The 16,894-nt window shown below is 36.6% G+C and overlaps 1 protein-coding gene across 9 annotated transcripts in view; it reads left to right on the top strand.

Annotated features, from left to right (window-relative positions):
- The window catches only part of sif (still life), an 843,636-nt gene that overhangs the window by 743,716 nt on the left and 83,026 nt on the right, over positions 1-16,894 (top strand). For all 9 annotated transcript variants that reach the window (XM_067789261.1, XM_067789264.1, XM_067789263.1 and 6 more), the window contains one exon: positions 8,111-8,268. In XM_067789261.1, coding sequence (XP_067645362.1) covers positions 8,111-8,268 — 158 coding nt within the window. The remainder of the gene's footprint in view (positions 1-8,110; positions 8,269-16,894) is intronic.

Genomic DNA, 16,894 nt, shown 5'->3' with positions numbered 1-16,894 from the left:
ACAAAGTATAATATTGTAGCTTTGCAGTATTCGCATTGGGTTTTGCCAATATTTTCCTAAGGGTGGTGCAGTTCCAAATTTACATTTTGCACGTTTTGTCAAAGATTCTTAAAAAGTTTTCTTAAATTTCAATTGTAAATTGTTCACGCAGATTTTTAAAACATTTCTTGAATTTGACAGTTTTCGAAAACGGTTTCGAAATTTGTTTGCATTGTTTTTATTGTCCAATAATTTGAGCTTTTTATACTCAGCGCGCTTTGCACACAGATTATATTAACTTTGGTAACATAACGGTTGGTTGTTCAGGTATAAAGGAATCGAGATAGATATAGACTTCCATATAACTATGAAAATCATCAACGTGTACGTCCGTCCGTCTATTCGTCCGTTAACAAGATAACTTAAGCACACATTGAGATATCTTCACCAAATTCGGTACACGAGCTTATCTGGACCCAGAATAGATTGGTATTGCAAATGAGTCAAATCGGGCGGTAACTTATATTATATCGAAAATTTTGCAAAATCGAAAAAATGAGATAATTCAAAAACGAATACCGTTAAGTTGATAAAATTTGGTAGATGTATTGGTTTTTGGACGCAAAACATACATAAATTCTATGGCAACTCCCACTTGTGATAAAATCAATTTTACAAATATAAGTAATCATAATTTAAAAAGAGTTAAACCTATCATAACTTAATTATGCAGAGGGCTTGCTTTGCTTACAATATTGTAACGAATTTTGGGGAATTCCGCTTATTTGCAACCTTTTACTAACGTTCGTGTCGCTAAACTTTTGAATGAATAACTCTAATATTCAAAAATGCAAAATGGCCTTTATTAAAGTACTTCACAATAACATTGATACTTCACAACCAATAGCTTGCTTAAATCAAACTGATTACTGCTTACTCAGCTTTAACTCCTTTTATACTCTGTGATGTCTCGTTCGCATACTTCTAGGCGTTTCTATTTCTAGAATTTACTACTTGTTTACCAGCTATAAATTTCTCAGCTATAACTACAGATGCACGATTATTATAGTGTTGGAGGTCCTCTAATTTAAAATAAAAACAGCCGCTCTTCTGAACAATAAAGAATGTTTTATTTCGACTTACTTCAACGTCGGTTAGATACACACAGATAGAAAAGAATTATTCGTAAGTTAAAATGGCGAATACAAAGAAAGAATTCGCAAAGCAAAAAATGCGATTACAAGTTGCAAATGAAAAACAGAGTTGCCACATGAAATAGAATTTCAACACTCCTCCTCAAATCTGGTATTCATTTGCAGTCACAAATTAATAATTTAACTCAAAAAAAAACTTTGAAGTTATTTTACATGTACTAGATTAAACCTAACAATTTCACAAACTTGTTATGATTTAACTTGCTTAGATTTTTCGTAAATACATCTGCAATATTATCTGAGCTTGAACAATATTGTAATTCAATTAAATTTTTCTGATACATATCTCTTATATGATGATATTTAATTTCTATGTGCTTACATCTTGTATGGTATACAGCATTTTTGATAAGATGTAATGAGCTTAAATTATCACCATTTACAACAATTTTGTCAGGCCTATGTACATTTATTTCGTCCAAAAATTGTTTTATGAACATAACCTCTTTTGCGGCAGTTGACAACGATATGTATTCCGCTTCGGTGCTGCTCAAGGCCACTGTTGATTGCTTCTTCGACTCCCAAGACACCGCACCACCGGCTAAAAGAAATACATAGCCAGTGAACGATTTGCGCTCGAGTGACTCTCCACCCCAATCAGCATCAGCATAGCATTGTATCGGCGTTCCCTTCTTACTGTACGTGAGCGATAAATCAATCGTAGAACATAAATATCTTAACACCCTTTTTGCCGCTGCCAAGTGTTCGCTATGTGGCTCATTATTATGCTGCGCAAGCTTGCACACTGTATGTATAATATCTGGCCTTGTGCACAACGCCAGATACAACAACGAGCCTATCAGCGACTGGTACTCTTGTTTGCCAACGCGCTTGCAACTAGAATCAGCGCATAATATTTGTTGCTTAGGATCGAGTGGTGTTGCTATAGGACGACAGTCTAACATTTCATGTTGTTGCAGCAATTCTTTGATTTGCCCTTTTTGTCGTATAGCTATTGCGCCCCTTTCACCTTCTCTTTCGACTTCCATACTAAGAAATAATTGAACAGGACCCTTATCTACCACTTGCAGTCTTTTCGAAATTTCGTGTTTAATAGAGCTCATCTCTTTCTTGTTTGAGCTGGCTATTAGCAAATCATCTACGTACACTGCTAACAAATTGATGTGCCCGTCGTGATGCTTCGTATATACGCAAGGCTCTGTTACACATTGTTTAAAACCAATATTAATTAAAATGTCATGCAACCTCATATTCCATTGACGTCCTGCCTGTTTCAAACCATATAAAGCTTTCTTTAACTTTAAGACTTTATTGGGATACTCGCTGTTTGTAAATGTTTCAGGCTGCACCATATATATTTCGTCATCTATGATACCATTTAAAAACGCAGATGAAACGTCAACATGGTGTAGGTATAGCTGGTACTCTGCAGCTAACGCGAAAATTGTACGGATCGTAGAATACCGCACCACAGGTGAAAACGTATCGGTATAGTTCACCCCATATACTTGGCTGCACCCTTTGGCTACTAGCCTTGCCTTAAATCGATCAATTTCACCGTTCTTGTTTTTCTTGATCGAAAATACCCATTTGCACTTTATGGCTTTCTGATTTTTTGGTAAATCTACTAGCTCCCATGTATCGTTGTCTAAAAGAGCTTGATATTCAGCACACATTGCTTTACGCCACTCACTTGCATGGTCACTAGACATGGCTTCACCCACTGTATTCGGAATATCAACATCATTGAGAAAATTTGCATAATGGTATTCTTTCTTTGGCCTTCCTGGTTTCCCTGACCGCACCAACTTAGGCCGACCAGGTCCTACTTGTTTAGTAGCAGGCTCTTCATCACTTTCTTCTTTTGCAGATTTATAATCACTCTCTGGGTCGTCTTCAGCACTAACACGTTCATTATCTAGCTTGTCTTCAGTGCTAACACATTCACTCTCTGGCTTGTCTTCAGTGCTAACCCACTCACTCTTTAGCTTGTCTTCAGTGCTTACACATTCACCTTCTGGCTTATCTTGATTTGACTTTAAAATATATAAATCAACGTTTAGATTTTCTTTCGGAATAGTTGGTTCTATAAATGATACATCACGTCTTAAAATAATTCCTCTTGTGGCAGAATCATACAAGCGATAGCCTTTGGTAGCACTACCGTAACCAACCATTACATACGCTTTTCCCTTAGCATTGAATTTACTTTTAGGTTTTTTATCTAAGGCGTAAGCCACTGATCCAAATGTTCTTAGATGTGACACAACTGGTTTTCTTTTATACCATGCCTCATAAGGCGTCATTTCATCAACTGCTTTTGTTGGTGACCTATTTCGCAAGTAGGCTGCAGTATTTACAGCTTCTGCCCATAATGTATCACTCAAATTCGCACCAATTAGCATGCTCCGTGCCATCTCTACCAATGTCCGGTTATAGCGTTCAGCTACACCATTCTGCTGCGGAGTGTAGGGTACCGTGAACTGATGCAAAATGCCACAATCTTTTACATACTGCTGAAACAAATTATTTGTGTATTCAGTGCCATTGTCACTTCTAATGGCTTTAATTAGACACCCAGTTTGACGTTCAGCGAAAATCTTGAATTCTTTAAATTTACTGAAAACTTCGCTTTTGTGCTTCATTAAATAAACAAAACCATATCTTGATTTGTCATCTACAAATGTCAATACGTATTTTGAACCACCAGCCGATGTTTTTACTGGCCCAAATACATCTGTATGTACTAGTTCAAGTAATTCGCTTGCTCGATTTGAACTTGATGTAAATGGTTTTGTTACACATTTACTCTGCATACATACAACACACTGAATAGATTTTGGCACATTTACTTGAAGCCCGTTCACTAAATTTTTGTTTACAAGCATACGCATGCTGTCATAGTTCAAATGACCATACCGTGCATGCCACTTCATTGCTTCATTCTGCTGGCCTGCAAAGAATAACATTTTCTTATTTTCTGTGAACAAAAATATATCACCAACTTTGTTTCCACGCAATATTACGCTGCCGTTGTTTTCATATACCGTGACAAAATCTTTTGCAAATTTAACGCAAAGGTTATTTTTCACTGCTTTCGATACTGAAATAAAATTGCATTGCAATACAGGAACATAAAGTACATCAATCAGCTGGATTTCTTTCCCTTCTGCTTTTAGTCGAACTGTTCCCTTTCCCATTGCTTCTATACATTTGTTACCAGCTAACAAAATGTTTTCATTGTATTCAGTCAACTCATCGAACATGTTTCTGTCACAACACATATGCGACGTGGCTCCGCTATCGATACACCATACGTTCGACTGCAAGTTGTTTGACTCAAACGCTGAGAACAGAGTAAATGCTTTTGGTTTCTCGTTTGTTTTATCTGTCTGTTCCTGGTTTTTGTTGCTTTTGTTGCATTGTGCAGCAAAATGACCCGTGCGTCCACAACTAAAACATTTTAAGTTCGATCGATTTCTAGAACATTTACTTCGCTGCGACGACTTGCTGCCACTGCTTTTACCCTTTTCATGTGCCATGAAAACTTGCACGCTACTTTCTGCAATAGGCGACACACTCATTTTTCGACGTTGCTCTTCCTCAAGCAATTTAATTTTTAACAAACTCAGCTTTGGAAGCTCATCGCGTGACTCTAACGCGACAACTAAATTTTCGAAAGACTTCGGAAGACTAGCTAGGAGCATTATTACAAATAACTCCTCCTGCAGATCTATACCAATTTCTGCTAGCTTCTCAACTATACTCGAAAAATTGCTTAGATATTGTTGTACCTTATCACTTTCTGCCATGCGCATATCCAGTAGCTGCTTAAATAAAGACACCTTTCGCGCAGGGCCTTTTGGTCGATGTATATCCTGCAACACACTCCATGCTTCTTTTGCTGTTTTGCATTTTTTCACGTAGGCAATTTGTATTGGCGTTAGGCTTAACACAATTGTTGCCATGGCCTTCTCATCACTCGATTTCCATGCTTTTTGTTCAGCGTCTTCGGCTTCTGTAGCTGGCTGCATAAGTGCACCTGACACCACATCCCAGAGCTCCTTGTATACAAGTATACTTTTTACTTGAACGCACCATGCGTCATAGTTGGACTCATCCAACTTCTCAACATTAAAAAACGAAGAATTGTTCATTTTTCTTAGCACTTTATGTAGGGGCTGGGCCCATAACCTGTTGGAGGTCCTCTAATTTAAAATAAAAACAGCCGCTCTTCTGAACAATAAAGAATGTTTTATTTCGACTTACTTCAACGTCGGTTAGATACACACAGATAGAAAAGAATTATTCGTAAGTTAAAATGGCGAATACAAAGAAAGAATTCGCAAAGCAAAAAATGCGATTACAAGTTGCAAATGAAAAACAGAGTTGCCACATGAAATAGAATTTCAACATATAGCTTCTCGCATAGCCATATGCGCGTGTATATGTGAGTGATACTTCCACCGATGATTGACTACTTTTGGGAGTATCTGAGATATATGCATTTATTTGTGCGTTTCTCTCTGCTGCTTTTATGGACATGTATATAGACATAATGATTGATTTGTTGATGTGCATACAAGTCACTGCTTAGTATCGGTTTAGTGATGATAGTATCCCTTAGTGTTGCTAATATTCGTCACAATTTTAAAGACATTTGAAGGAGTCGTGAACGAATAAAATAAGCTATACCTTTGCCAAAAGAAGCTTTATTTCAATGATATTTCTTTTCCCAAGAAATAGAAAAAAATTCAAATTTTTTAAAATTGGGGTGGCACCGCCCCTATTATAACTAAGCAATTTTCTATGTTTCCGGAGCCATACCTCGAATAAAAATAAACATATCGTAATAAGATTAGGTACGCGTATTTTCCTTATAGCAGGAAATATTTCTAGTAAAAATGGACGGAAACGATTAACGCCCACTTTTATATAAAAGAAGTTTAAAAGGGTCGTAGACTAGATTAATAAGTTATATTTTAACGAAAAATTGTGTTTTTTCAATGATATTTACCTTACCAAGTCTTATGGTAAGAGGAAATTGGGAAACATTTTTTGGGTTTAGTTTGTGTTCAAAATATGCCTCAGTAGGATTAGAAAAGTAATTTGTCTGAACATGTTCGGTTACACCAGAACTGAGACACCCTTACTCGTTTATTTTAGTTTCAAAACAAATAAGCTCCTTATTTTATCAAAAACCAACCAAATACGCACCCAACAATATGCGAACCACATTAAAATACGTCTACCAGTGCGTATACGCAACATTTTTACCTAGCTTTTTGCAGCTTGAGTTGTATGTACGTTGTATGTATGTAACGGAATCTTTGAGCATAATTTTCAGCAACTTCGAGGAGTTCGATTAATTTGAAACTTTGCACACTTATGAAAATGCAATAATTTGATGGTAGCGTGACATAAGCTCAAGGGGCATAAAGTCAATTGACCTTATTTAGAATGGCCATAAGTTTGATTGAAACTTTACACACGTATCAAGGACCGATGATAACGCAATAAATTTAGTGGTGGTGTGACATAAGGTCAACGGACATAAGGTCAGTTAACCTTAGGACCACTTCAAGTGGCCATAAATTAAATTTAAACTTTGCACGCGTATCAAAGACCAATGACAATGCAATAATTTGATGGTGGGGTGGCATAAGCTCACAGAAAATAAAGTGAATGGAACTTATGATCACTTCAAATAGCCATCAGTTTAATACAAAGTTTGCACGCGTATCAAGGATCGATGACAATGCAATGATTTAATGGTGACGTGACATAATGTCAACGGACATAAGGTCAGTTAACCTTATAACCCATTCAAAGGGGTCATAAAACCAATATACCTTATAGCCATTTGAATTGGTCATAAGGTGTCAATTGGCCATTTAAAGTGGCGATAGAGCCAATTAACTTTAAGCCCTTCAAAATTTGATGTAGTTACCTTTTAGGAAATTTTCGTTTGACTATGTAACCATTTTGGAAAAAAGACCATAACAATAGCATAAAGGCAAACACGTTCCGTAGGATCAATTTTACGTTTATTTGCAATAACTTTTTTACTCGATTTTACGGTGGAGTAAAATGCGAAAATTTTAGCAGAACAGTGATTATATTTGCAACTATTATGAATAAATAAAAAAAAAAAAAATATACTCTACGCTTTTTACTCTAAATTTCATTATTCTTTTAAGTACTTAAATTTTATTGTAGGTAGTTTCAAATCATTTAACAGAAAATTTTTTATGTTAAAAATTAGTTGCTATAATTAATTTATTAGCTGGTATAAAAGAGTTACATGCATACAAACAAATATGCAAGTGAATCTAATACAAAAATATAAAAAAAAAATTTATTAAATTATAAAAGCATTATTACTGCTTTTGTTCTACACGCGGCTGTACATTGACTCTTACATAAAGTCGGTGGCCTATTTAATAGAGAAAAGCGTGTATGTGAAGTTCCAAGTATAGTCGCAAACTAAAGCTTCCATATGGAAACATATGAGATTTGCTTAAACTGTGCATACACGTATACATACTACATACATACGTACTCACATACATACACATAATTAATGCTTGCAATATATTGTAATTCTTGAACTTTTAAAGCTCAAAAATCTTTTCCCACTTATCTGCCGTATATAAAAGCGAAGGCCAACGTTATAAGATTCAAAAATTTCATGTTCAATTGTTCACCAATTAAAACTGGTTATATATATGTGTGTGTGTGTGGATGAGCACACGCAAATACTTCCAAACTCCACCACCGGCATGCATACATATTTATGCTGAACTTAAAATGCTTTAACTTTTAAGAATGTAAAGATATTCACATTCTTAAATGTATAACTATTTACGTGCAGTATGTATGTACATATATACATACATATATGTATTTATATCTTCATCATTTTCATTTTTATTTTGTTTCCATTATCTTTACAGATGGCACCGGTAAAGATTTATATTCACCTGAGGCTGAAAGCTCACCAGCACCATCTTCCGTTGAGCCAACATCAGCACAATTGGTCGCACCCGGTACCAAGCCGACCTCACGTACGAGCAGTTTCGAAATTGAGAATCTTCTTAAGACCGCAGAGCAGGTACGTAAGCCTTATTTACGATCTCACTACACATACACACAAACACACACACAATCAAACAATCATAAATAACATATTCATACATTCCTAAATTCTTCATGCCCGAAATGCAGGCAACCTATACACACATATAAACTATGTGGCTGTGTATGTAAGAAGTGGCTGATTGTCAAAGTAGAATGAACTTTTGACTAATGTTGATGCACATGTGCTGGAAACGTTAAACTTATGAGTTGAAAGAAAAACTTCAAAAAATAAAAATAAAAGATATAATAGAATTAATCCAGAACTTACGCATGTGTGCGTGCGTATAAGGAAGTGGTAGGTGTGCATGAGAGCCTCACATTGCTTTAAGTGTGTCGAGATTGGCTGCGAATGTCTACGAATATTAAAATTACCATGAAAACCATTCGTGTATTACGGGTGTGTCGTAGCCATGGTATTATTTAGCATGCTTTAATTTATTTTCTTTTCCAACAAAGTTGTTCTTAATTTTGTGATATTTTACAAATTTTTTTCCAAGAAACAATCAACAAATCCATTCACAAAAAATTGTTTATCCCGTGTATTTATTCATCTTCAGCACAACTGTATGTGTATATGTATGTACACCAACACATGTATATGACTGCACAGCAAATATATGTTTGGATTTAAGCTTAGCTACCTCAAACGGAATTCACAAGTTGCATTTGGTTCGCTCTACTTCCTCCTGGGTGCACTCCCCAGGCAAAGCAACACCAAAAATTTAGAAACAAGTTTTTCAAATAACAACAAGTAAGGACGAGACTGTCTTCGGCTATGAATGGGGCTGAACAATAATCTTATCCCATTCGTAATCTCCAAGTAATACGCTGTATAAGATAAGAAATATATAGTGAAAAGATGTACCTACCTGAACGATTTTAAGATAAATATAAAAAAAATGGCAAAAAACCCCCTTATCTGAAAGATCGGTTGTATGTGATATATATGATATATAGCTGCGATCGAAATGATTTTTACAGGAAATCTTCTATGATATATTAGAATATATATCACCAAGTTTCACGTTTTTATATTGGAAATTAACGGAGAAATGGCCAAAAATCTTTCTATCTGAACGATCGGTTGTATGGGATATATACTATATATAGCTCCGATCAAAGTGATTTTTTCAGAAAATCTTCTATTATATATTAATATATATATCACCCAGTTTCACGTTAATACTTCCTAAATTAAGGGAGAAATGGCCAAAAATCTTTCTATCTGAACGATCGGTTGTATGGGAGATATATGTTATAGTGGTTCGAACCTACCGGATCCGAGAAATGTCTAATATAATACAAAAATACATCCTTGTGCCAAATTTCATTGAGATATCTCAAAATTTGAGGGACTAGTTTGCATTCGAACAGACAGACGGACGGACAGACGGACATGGCTATATCAAATCAGTTCGTCGCCCTTAATGGTTCGGTATATTTAATGGTGGGTCTATATTCTATATTTCTCAACGTTATAAACATCGGACCAAGGTTAATATACCATTTCATGTTCATGAAAGGTACAAAAAAGACCTTCTAAGCGGGGTGGCCCCTCGGCAGTGATTTTGCAAACACCCCAAGTATATTTTTGCCATGAAAAGCTTCGCAGTGAACACTCATCAGCTTTGCAGATACCGTTCGGAGTAGGCATAAAATATGTAGATCCCATCCCGCCCATTTTAAAAAACTCTCTTCGGATTATTTCGGGAATCGAATTGTTACTACTTCGAAATAATTTCCGGGTTGCGTTTGGGATCACTTTGGGATTTTAGGAATAATTTCAGGACTATTTCTGGAAAATTTCGGGATTGTTTCCGTTTTCTTTGAGCGATTGTTCCGGAGCTCTTTCGATTGGATTTCGAGATGCTTCCGGCATAATTTTTGAATTGTTTTCTCGATCGGGAACATCTAAGGATTATTTCGGAACTGTTTGAAATATAAACTATTCCGTAATGGCTTCAGAACTGTTTTGAGATTGACGGACTATTAAATATTTTCAATTACCATCAAATTAGAGCGCACAATTAAACATGCTAATAAAAAAATGTCAAACGCTCACAGGGCACGTAAGATTTGATATTCAGTTTTCTTTACTCCAAACGACATTTGTCTTTTATCCTTTTGCAGCAAGTAGACTTTGTCTTTTTCTCGATAGATTTTAAGAGCCAACACAAAAAATAAAATAAAACTACTCCCATACAAAACTATAATGAAATAATAACAAGAATAGCATTCAAACTTTGTATAGTAAAAGAGTAAAATAAATTTACAAAAGTGGCACTAAATTTGCCACATCGTCAACGAAATGTCAAAAGGCTATACAAACAAACAAACTTACGCATATACTAACTAACTCAGACATACACACGCACACAATTATATATGCATAAGCCACGTGCAAAGCAAGTTAAGCTTTATAAATTCTGTGAGTTACACTTACAAGGACCTCCGTTGCGCACACTCGTACACCTCAAGGACCTTTTGCACACTACAAACATACCAGCAAAAAATACCTACAGCCCTACTACATATTGTACAATTTAAATTTGGCTCACTTACTCGCTATTCACTCAGCCACTTATAATGTGCTCGAGCATCAATCCTTTAAAATAGAATCAAGGATAAAAGTGTAGTACGCAAGGCAAGTTTACTAACAACAATATATCTGAGAAATGAAAAAGGAATAGAAAAACACGCACTCACAATATTGCTATAACAAAAACAAGAAAAATTATTTTGTATAAAAGGTGAACAAATGAATCACTTCGTAAGACGAGTGAATTGACGAGTGAGTGAGTGTACAGGTGAGCGGTTGAATGGGAACAAAGAAAGCCACCAAATGCTCTTTGTTATGCTGAATAATGAAATGAAACCTTCCCGAAAGTGTTTTCCAGTTGGTGGCTAAATGTACACTACAAAAAAAATTTGTCTGAGATAATTTTGTCAATATAACTGAAGCTAAAGATAATTTACGCGATAGCCTAAAAACAAAAAATAATAACGAAAACTTAACAGTCCCAAAATATTTCAAAAATAGTCCCACAATGATTCAGACTTGTATCAAAACAGTTCAACAACTATATCTAAAATAATTCCAAAATAATTTCCAGAAATTCTCGACATGAACCTAAAAGCAATTCCGAACCGGCCCCGAAATCATTTCGAAAACAGTATAAATTGTCCTGAAATGATCTCGAAGTTTAAAGGAGTTGATGCGAGGACGATTTCGAAATCATCTCGAAATATTCCCGAAATGAGCCAAGAACAATCCCCAAATTATTCTGAAAAATATTACGAAATCATCCAGAAGCAATCATGAATTGTATAAAACTAGTCCCGAAACGTTGCGAAAATAGTTTCAAGATGATCTCAAAATATTCCGAATCGATCCCAAACACAATCTAAAAATAATACCAAAGCTATCCAATCCAATCAATCCCGCAATGCTCAATTAACAGCTTCATAATATAATATCGAAATGCTTACTAGATAATGACGCTAAGAGTTCCGATGTGATTCGGTGATGGACCCCCGCAACATTTCCTAATTGATCCGCAAATGGTTCGAAAACTATACGGAAACGGTTTTAAAATGATCCAGGGACACTGTTCGTTCGTACAAATGTAGACTTCGTTCTATATATTACCAAGATGTCATATATTACTGTTACATTATCAAATAGTCTCAGAGTAACAGCGATTAAAAAAGACTTTTTTCGAAAATTTCTTAAATCTCGCACCATATTTCCCTCATAAGCTCAATACTAATGATCTAGTTCAACACGTTTTATGTTAAAAGGAATGAAAAATAGTTCAAAAATTATAGACATAAGGAGCGTAAGACCTCTTCCTGAGAGACTTTGGAGTTTATCGCGTTTATAAAGATGAGCAGGCTAACATACCAAAACTTCAAAAACAACCCCAGTGTCTTCTTCTCCTTATTATTTTAGGCCAATATTTAGAATGAAAGCAGAGGAAACAAACCAAAAAAAAAAGGATGGGCAAAAATTATTTTCTCAGTGTATGGATCTTTGTGCAACTGCTAAAGACAAGAAGCACTGACAGATGGCAAACAGTCCACTTTTTGTAATGACACTTTACTAAATAGGTGAACCTTGCACACATGCATATACACATATACACAAGAAGAACAAACTGATAAACTGTGATGCACATTAGATTACTGTGCGGTAAGCTCACCTTCATCCGATGGGGAAATACATAAAATATAATCTATACACCAAAAGAAAAGAAGAGCCTACCTTAAGTGGATACTCTAAGCTCAAGTTGACATTTACAAGCAACCGAATCAAGGAAGCATGACATACACATGATCTCCCAGCCATACATATACATACATACACACCCACAGGGTCGGATATTCGCTAAATCTTTTTCGAAAATCCATTTGCAAAATTTCCAGAAGCATTTTTGTACTCAGCGTGCTTTGCACACAGAGTATATTAACTTTGATTGGATAACGGTTGGTCGTACAGGTATAAAGGAATCGAGATAGATATAGACTTCCATATATCAAAATCATCAGTATCGAAAAAAAATTTGATTGAGCCATGTCCGTCCGTCCGTTAGCAGGATAACTTGAGTAAATATTGAGATATCTTCACCAAATTTGGTACACTAGCTTAGCTGGACCCATAATAGATTGGTATTGAAAATGAGCGAAATCGGATGATAACCACGCCCAGTTTATATATACATATATAAAATTTTGGAAAATACAACAACCTGATAATTCAGGAAATAATACACCTGGAATGTTGAAATTTGACATATGGGCTGATATTGAGACTCTTGATAAAAATTTGGATCCCTCGCTGGCAGTACCTGGGGAAAAGATAAAGAAACGCTCATGACTACATACAAAGCAATTAGCCAGCCGATTACGTTCTACGCGTCACCCGTATGGTCGCCAAGCCTAAAAATTACCCACTGGAAGAAACTACAGGCCTGGCAAAATACTGCTCTCAGAATCGCCACGGGCTGTCTTCTTATGTCCCCAGAACACCATCTGCATAATGAGGCGAGAATACTCCCCATCAGGGAGCGAAATCAGATGCTGACCAAACAGTTTCTGTTGAATACCCAGAAACCTGGGCATCCCAACAGACATCTGATTGATGAACCAGCACCGCCTAGGGGCTCAAGGAGTCATCTCCGTAAGCATTTTGAGGGAATACGGCACATGAGAACCCAGCCGTATGAAGCGAAAAAACACAAGCAGGTCCTTGGTGATCTCCATGAACAGGCGTCGGACCTTTATGCCGGGAATCGCCCGGTGAATCCTGTACTTAAATAAAAGTATCCAAAACTCGCGGAAGAGGAACGCATATTCCCCAGGGAAACGCGTGTCACTCTTGCTCAACTTCGTTCTGGATACTGTAACAGGTTAAACTCTTACCTATCCAGAATCAACCCCGACATACAAAATGTATGCCCCGCTTGCATTGTGTCCCCACATGACACCAACCATCTATTTAATTGTAATGTGGAACCAACGCCTCTAACACCCCTTTCCTTATGGTCCACCCCTGTTGAAACGGCAAGTTTCCTTGGACTCCCGTTAGAGGATTTTGATGACAATTTGTGATCGGTCGCGGCTATTAGGTGGGGCGAGCATTGCTACAACAACAACAACAACAACATAAAAATTTGGAATTTTTTTTTAAATGGGAGTGGCGCCGCCCACTTGTAATAAAATCAATTTTACAATATCATTAATCATAAATCAAAAAGAGTTTAACCTATCGTAACAAAATTCGGCAGAGAGGTTGCCTTTACTATAAGGAATGCTTTGAAGAAAAATTAACGAAATCGGTTAATGGCCGCTCCCACTTCTATATAAAAGATTTTTGAAAGGGTCTTGGACAAATAAAATAAGCTATATCTTAGCGAAAAAGAGCTTTGTATCAAAGGATTTTACTTTCGTAATTGAATTATAACATTAAATTGGAAAACACTTAAATTTGAATAAATGGGTGTGGCACCGCCCCTTTTTTGTCTAAGCTATTTTCAATGTTTCGGGAGCCAAAACTCGAAGAAAAATTAACGGATCGTAACAAAATTGGGTACACATATTTTTCTTATAGCAGAAAATATTTCTAGTAAAAATGGACGGGATCGGTTAAAGACCACGGCAACTTAGATATAAAACAAGTTTAAAAGGAACGTAGATTAGAATAATAAGCTATAACTTAGCAAAAAATAATTTTGAATCACTGATATTTCACTTATCATGTTTTATTGTAAGAGGAAATGGGGAGACATTTTTTTTAAACGGGCGGTGCCACGTGTTGTGTAGAAAAGTAATTTATCTGAAATGAAATGTACAATTGAAACTCACGCTGAGTATATAATGTTCGGTTACACCCGAACTTAGAAAACTTTACCTGTTTTGTTTCGTTTTGAAGTCAAAGCAGAAACCATAGTAAGCGAAACCACCCGCTAAGCGCCGCCGAAATCTTACTTGCGCCCTGCACCATTATGGCGTACCACGGCAGAGGCAGGAAAGCAATCGTACTGAATGCTGATATTTGCGGAAAGCAGCTTATGCAAATGAATGCTACCGCCAAAGCAGCCAACATAAATCATTTACATAATGAAAAAGCGTAAAAGGGAGCAAAAAATAAATAGAAGTAGATGCCGTAAGGCAGTCAGTGGTGTGCAAAGGAGTATGTCTACACAATGGAAATGAATGCATTCCATCGCACTCGAGCAGGAAATTGCGCGCGCTCGCATAAATGTTGACTAGCTGAGACAAACATAAAGTAGATTTGAATGTGTTTTGGTAATTCATGTACATGGTATGTTCTTAAGCCAAAATCAAGGAAGGATTCTGCGATAAACGACACAAAAGCACAAGCACACACACAGACCAGAAAGTGCCCCTGCATAGAAAATGGGAGACAGTCGCGAAAGGCTACAATTCCGCATTAGGGCTTTAAAGACTACCTCCGAACTGATGATAATCGGATGCAGAGCGGTACCGATGGCGAGCAGATGGCGGGACAGCTTGAGCTTTATATTGCTAAATCTATCAATAAAGGGCTGCAACTATCTCAGAACCACCTACGACTGAACAAGTTTAGAATGTGGTTTAAACCTCAACGTAGGGAGGTAGTTGCCATTTTAAGGCATCGCAATGTTAAAAAGTCAGTTACAAGCACTGCAAGGGGACTAAATTAAAAGAAGTACTGACTCTTTGTGCAATAGTTCCGCGCTAGTTCGGAACTGGTATAATTTGCTACAGGGATCTTACTAAAAATGTTAACAATTTCTAATAACAACGTAGATTAGGTTAGGTTGAACTGGCCGGTCAATATAGACCTCACATAGACTGAATGTGTTCATAGTGCTACCAGAATTTCTTTGAGGACCAAACGGAAGAATCCCAATCAGGTACCACGACTTATGTAATAGAATAACTCGCTCCTCTTGGGAAATACTATAAATGTTCTAGGACCTAGCTTAATTACTGCCTCGAGATCCGGGAACTCTGGCGCCCCTAATTGCTGGAGCCTTGATCTGTCGAGCGCAGGACACGAACACAGAATGTGATCAACCGTTTCTTCCTGCAGCTCGCACTTCTTATGATCTTAGAAAGTTTGCAGTCCTTCCTGCTTGATTGAAGAAGGCCCTATACTGCTATGGCCACATGGACTGCATTAAAGCTGCCCCGAAGCCTTAAGCCTTATTGAAGTTGCTGACGCGATGTTTTTGGCCATTAAGTCTGCAGGCGGGATGTGTAGAATGGCGTGCAATGCTGCTGTCGGGGTAGTTTTAGGGTCTCCCGTTATGCTAATAATGCTAATAACAAATTTATTATAAGTTGAATTTTTTAGGGCAAAGTTGTCAAATTTATCAATGTGCGTCTGGAAAATAAGATTTTCAAATTACTAAAAGCTCTCCCAGTGGTTGAAGTTAAACCAAAACACAGGTAGCTTTACCGAAAACAAAATATTTCGGACTTTTTACTAGTCGGTTAAAGCTTATCAATCGTCCAACTCTCGCTAGTCGTAGAGAAATGCTCGGCGTATTATTTATTACTAAACTACTGAATGGACTAATTTGTAGCCCCTTTCTTTTAAACGAAGTAAACCCTCGCGTCGGGCTTCGACGGCTTCTTGTTGGCAAAGATCGATATGCGCAAGCTGTTTTTTGATTATCAGCTTATTACTTATAGCAAACTATTATCGTTGTTTTATCGGGGTCTATGGACTTGTCGTCGTAGTCGGCTTATTATCGACTGCTTTCAAATGTGTGATCGATTTTGTATTGACATTTTATCGATATCTATTTCATGGCCAACCGATGAGTGGTCGTTGACAAATCTATAACACACCGATAACAAATTGATAACACTGCGACAGCAAGTCAATAACTTTTTGAAAATAACCGACAAGTCGATAAGAAGTCGTGAACTTTTCGATATTAACACCATAACTTTTTGATAACATATCAATAACTTTTCTATAATAAGCTCGATAACATTTTGATAACTATCGATCATGAAACCAGTACTTTTTGATAATATATAAACAAATTTTCCATAAAGGTTAGATACTCCTTCGATACTAAATC

Source organism: Eurosta solidaginis, chromosome 5, assembly GCF_040869045.1.
Source record: "Eurosta solidaginis isolate ZX-2024a chromosome 5, ASM4086904v1, whole genome shotgun sequence".
Taxonomy (NCBI): domain Eukaryota; kingdom Metazoa; phylum Arthropoda; class Insecta; order Diptera; family Tephritidae; genus Eurosta; species Eurosta solidaginis.
Note: the sequence above shows the minus strand (reverse complement) of the source record. Positions and strands in the feature narration are given on the sequence as shown.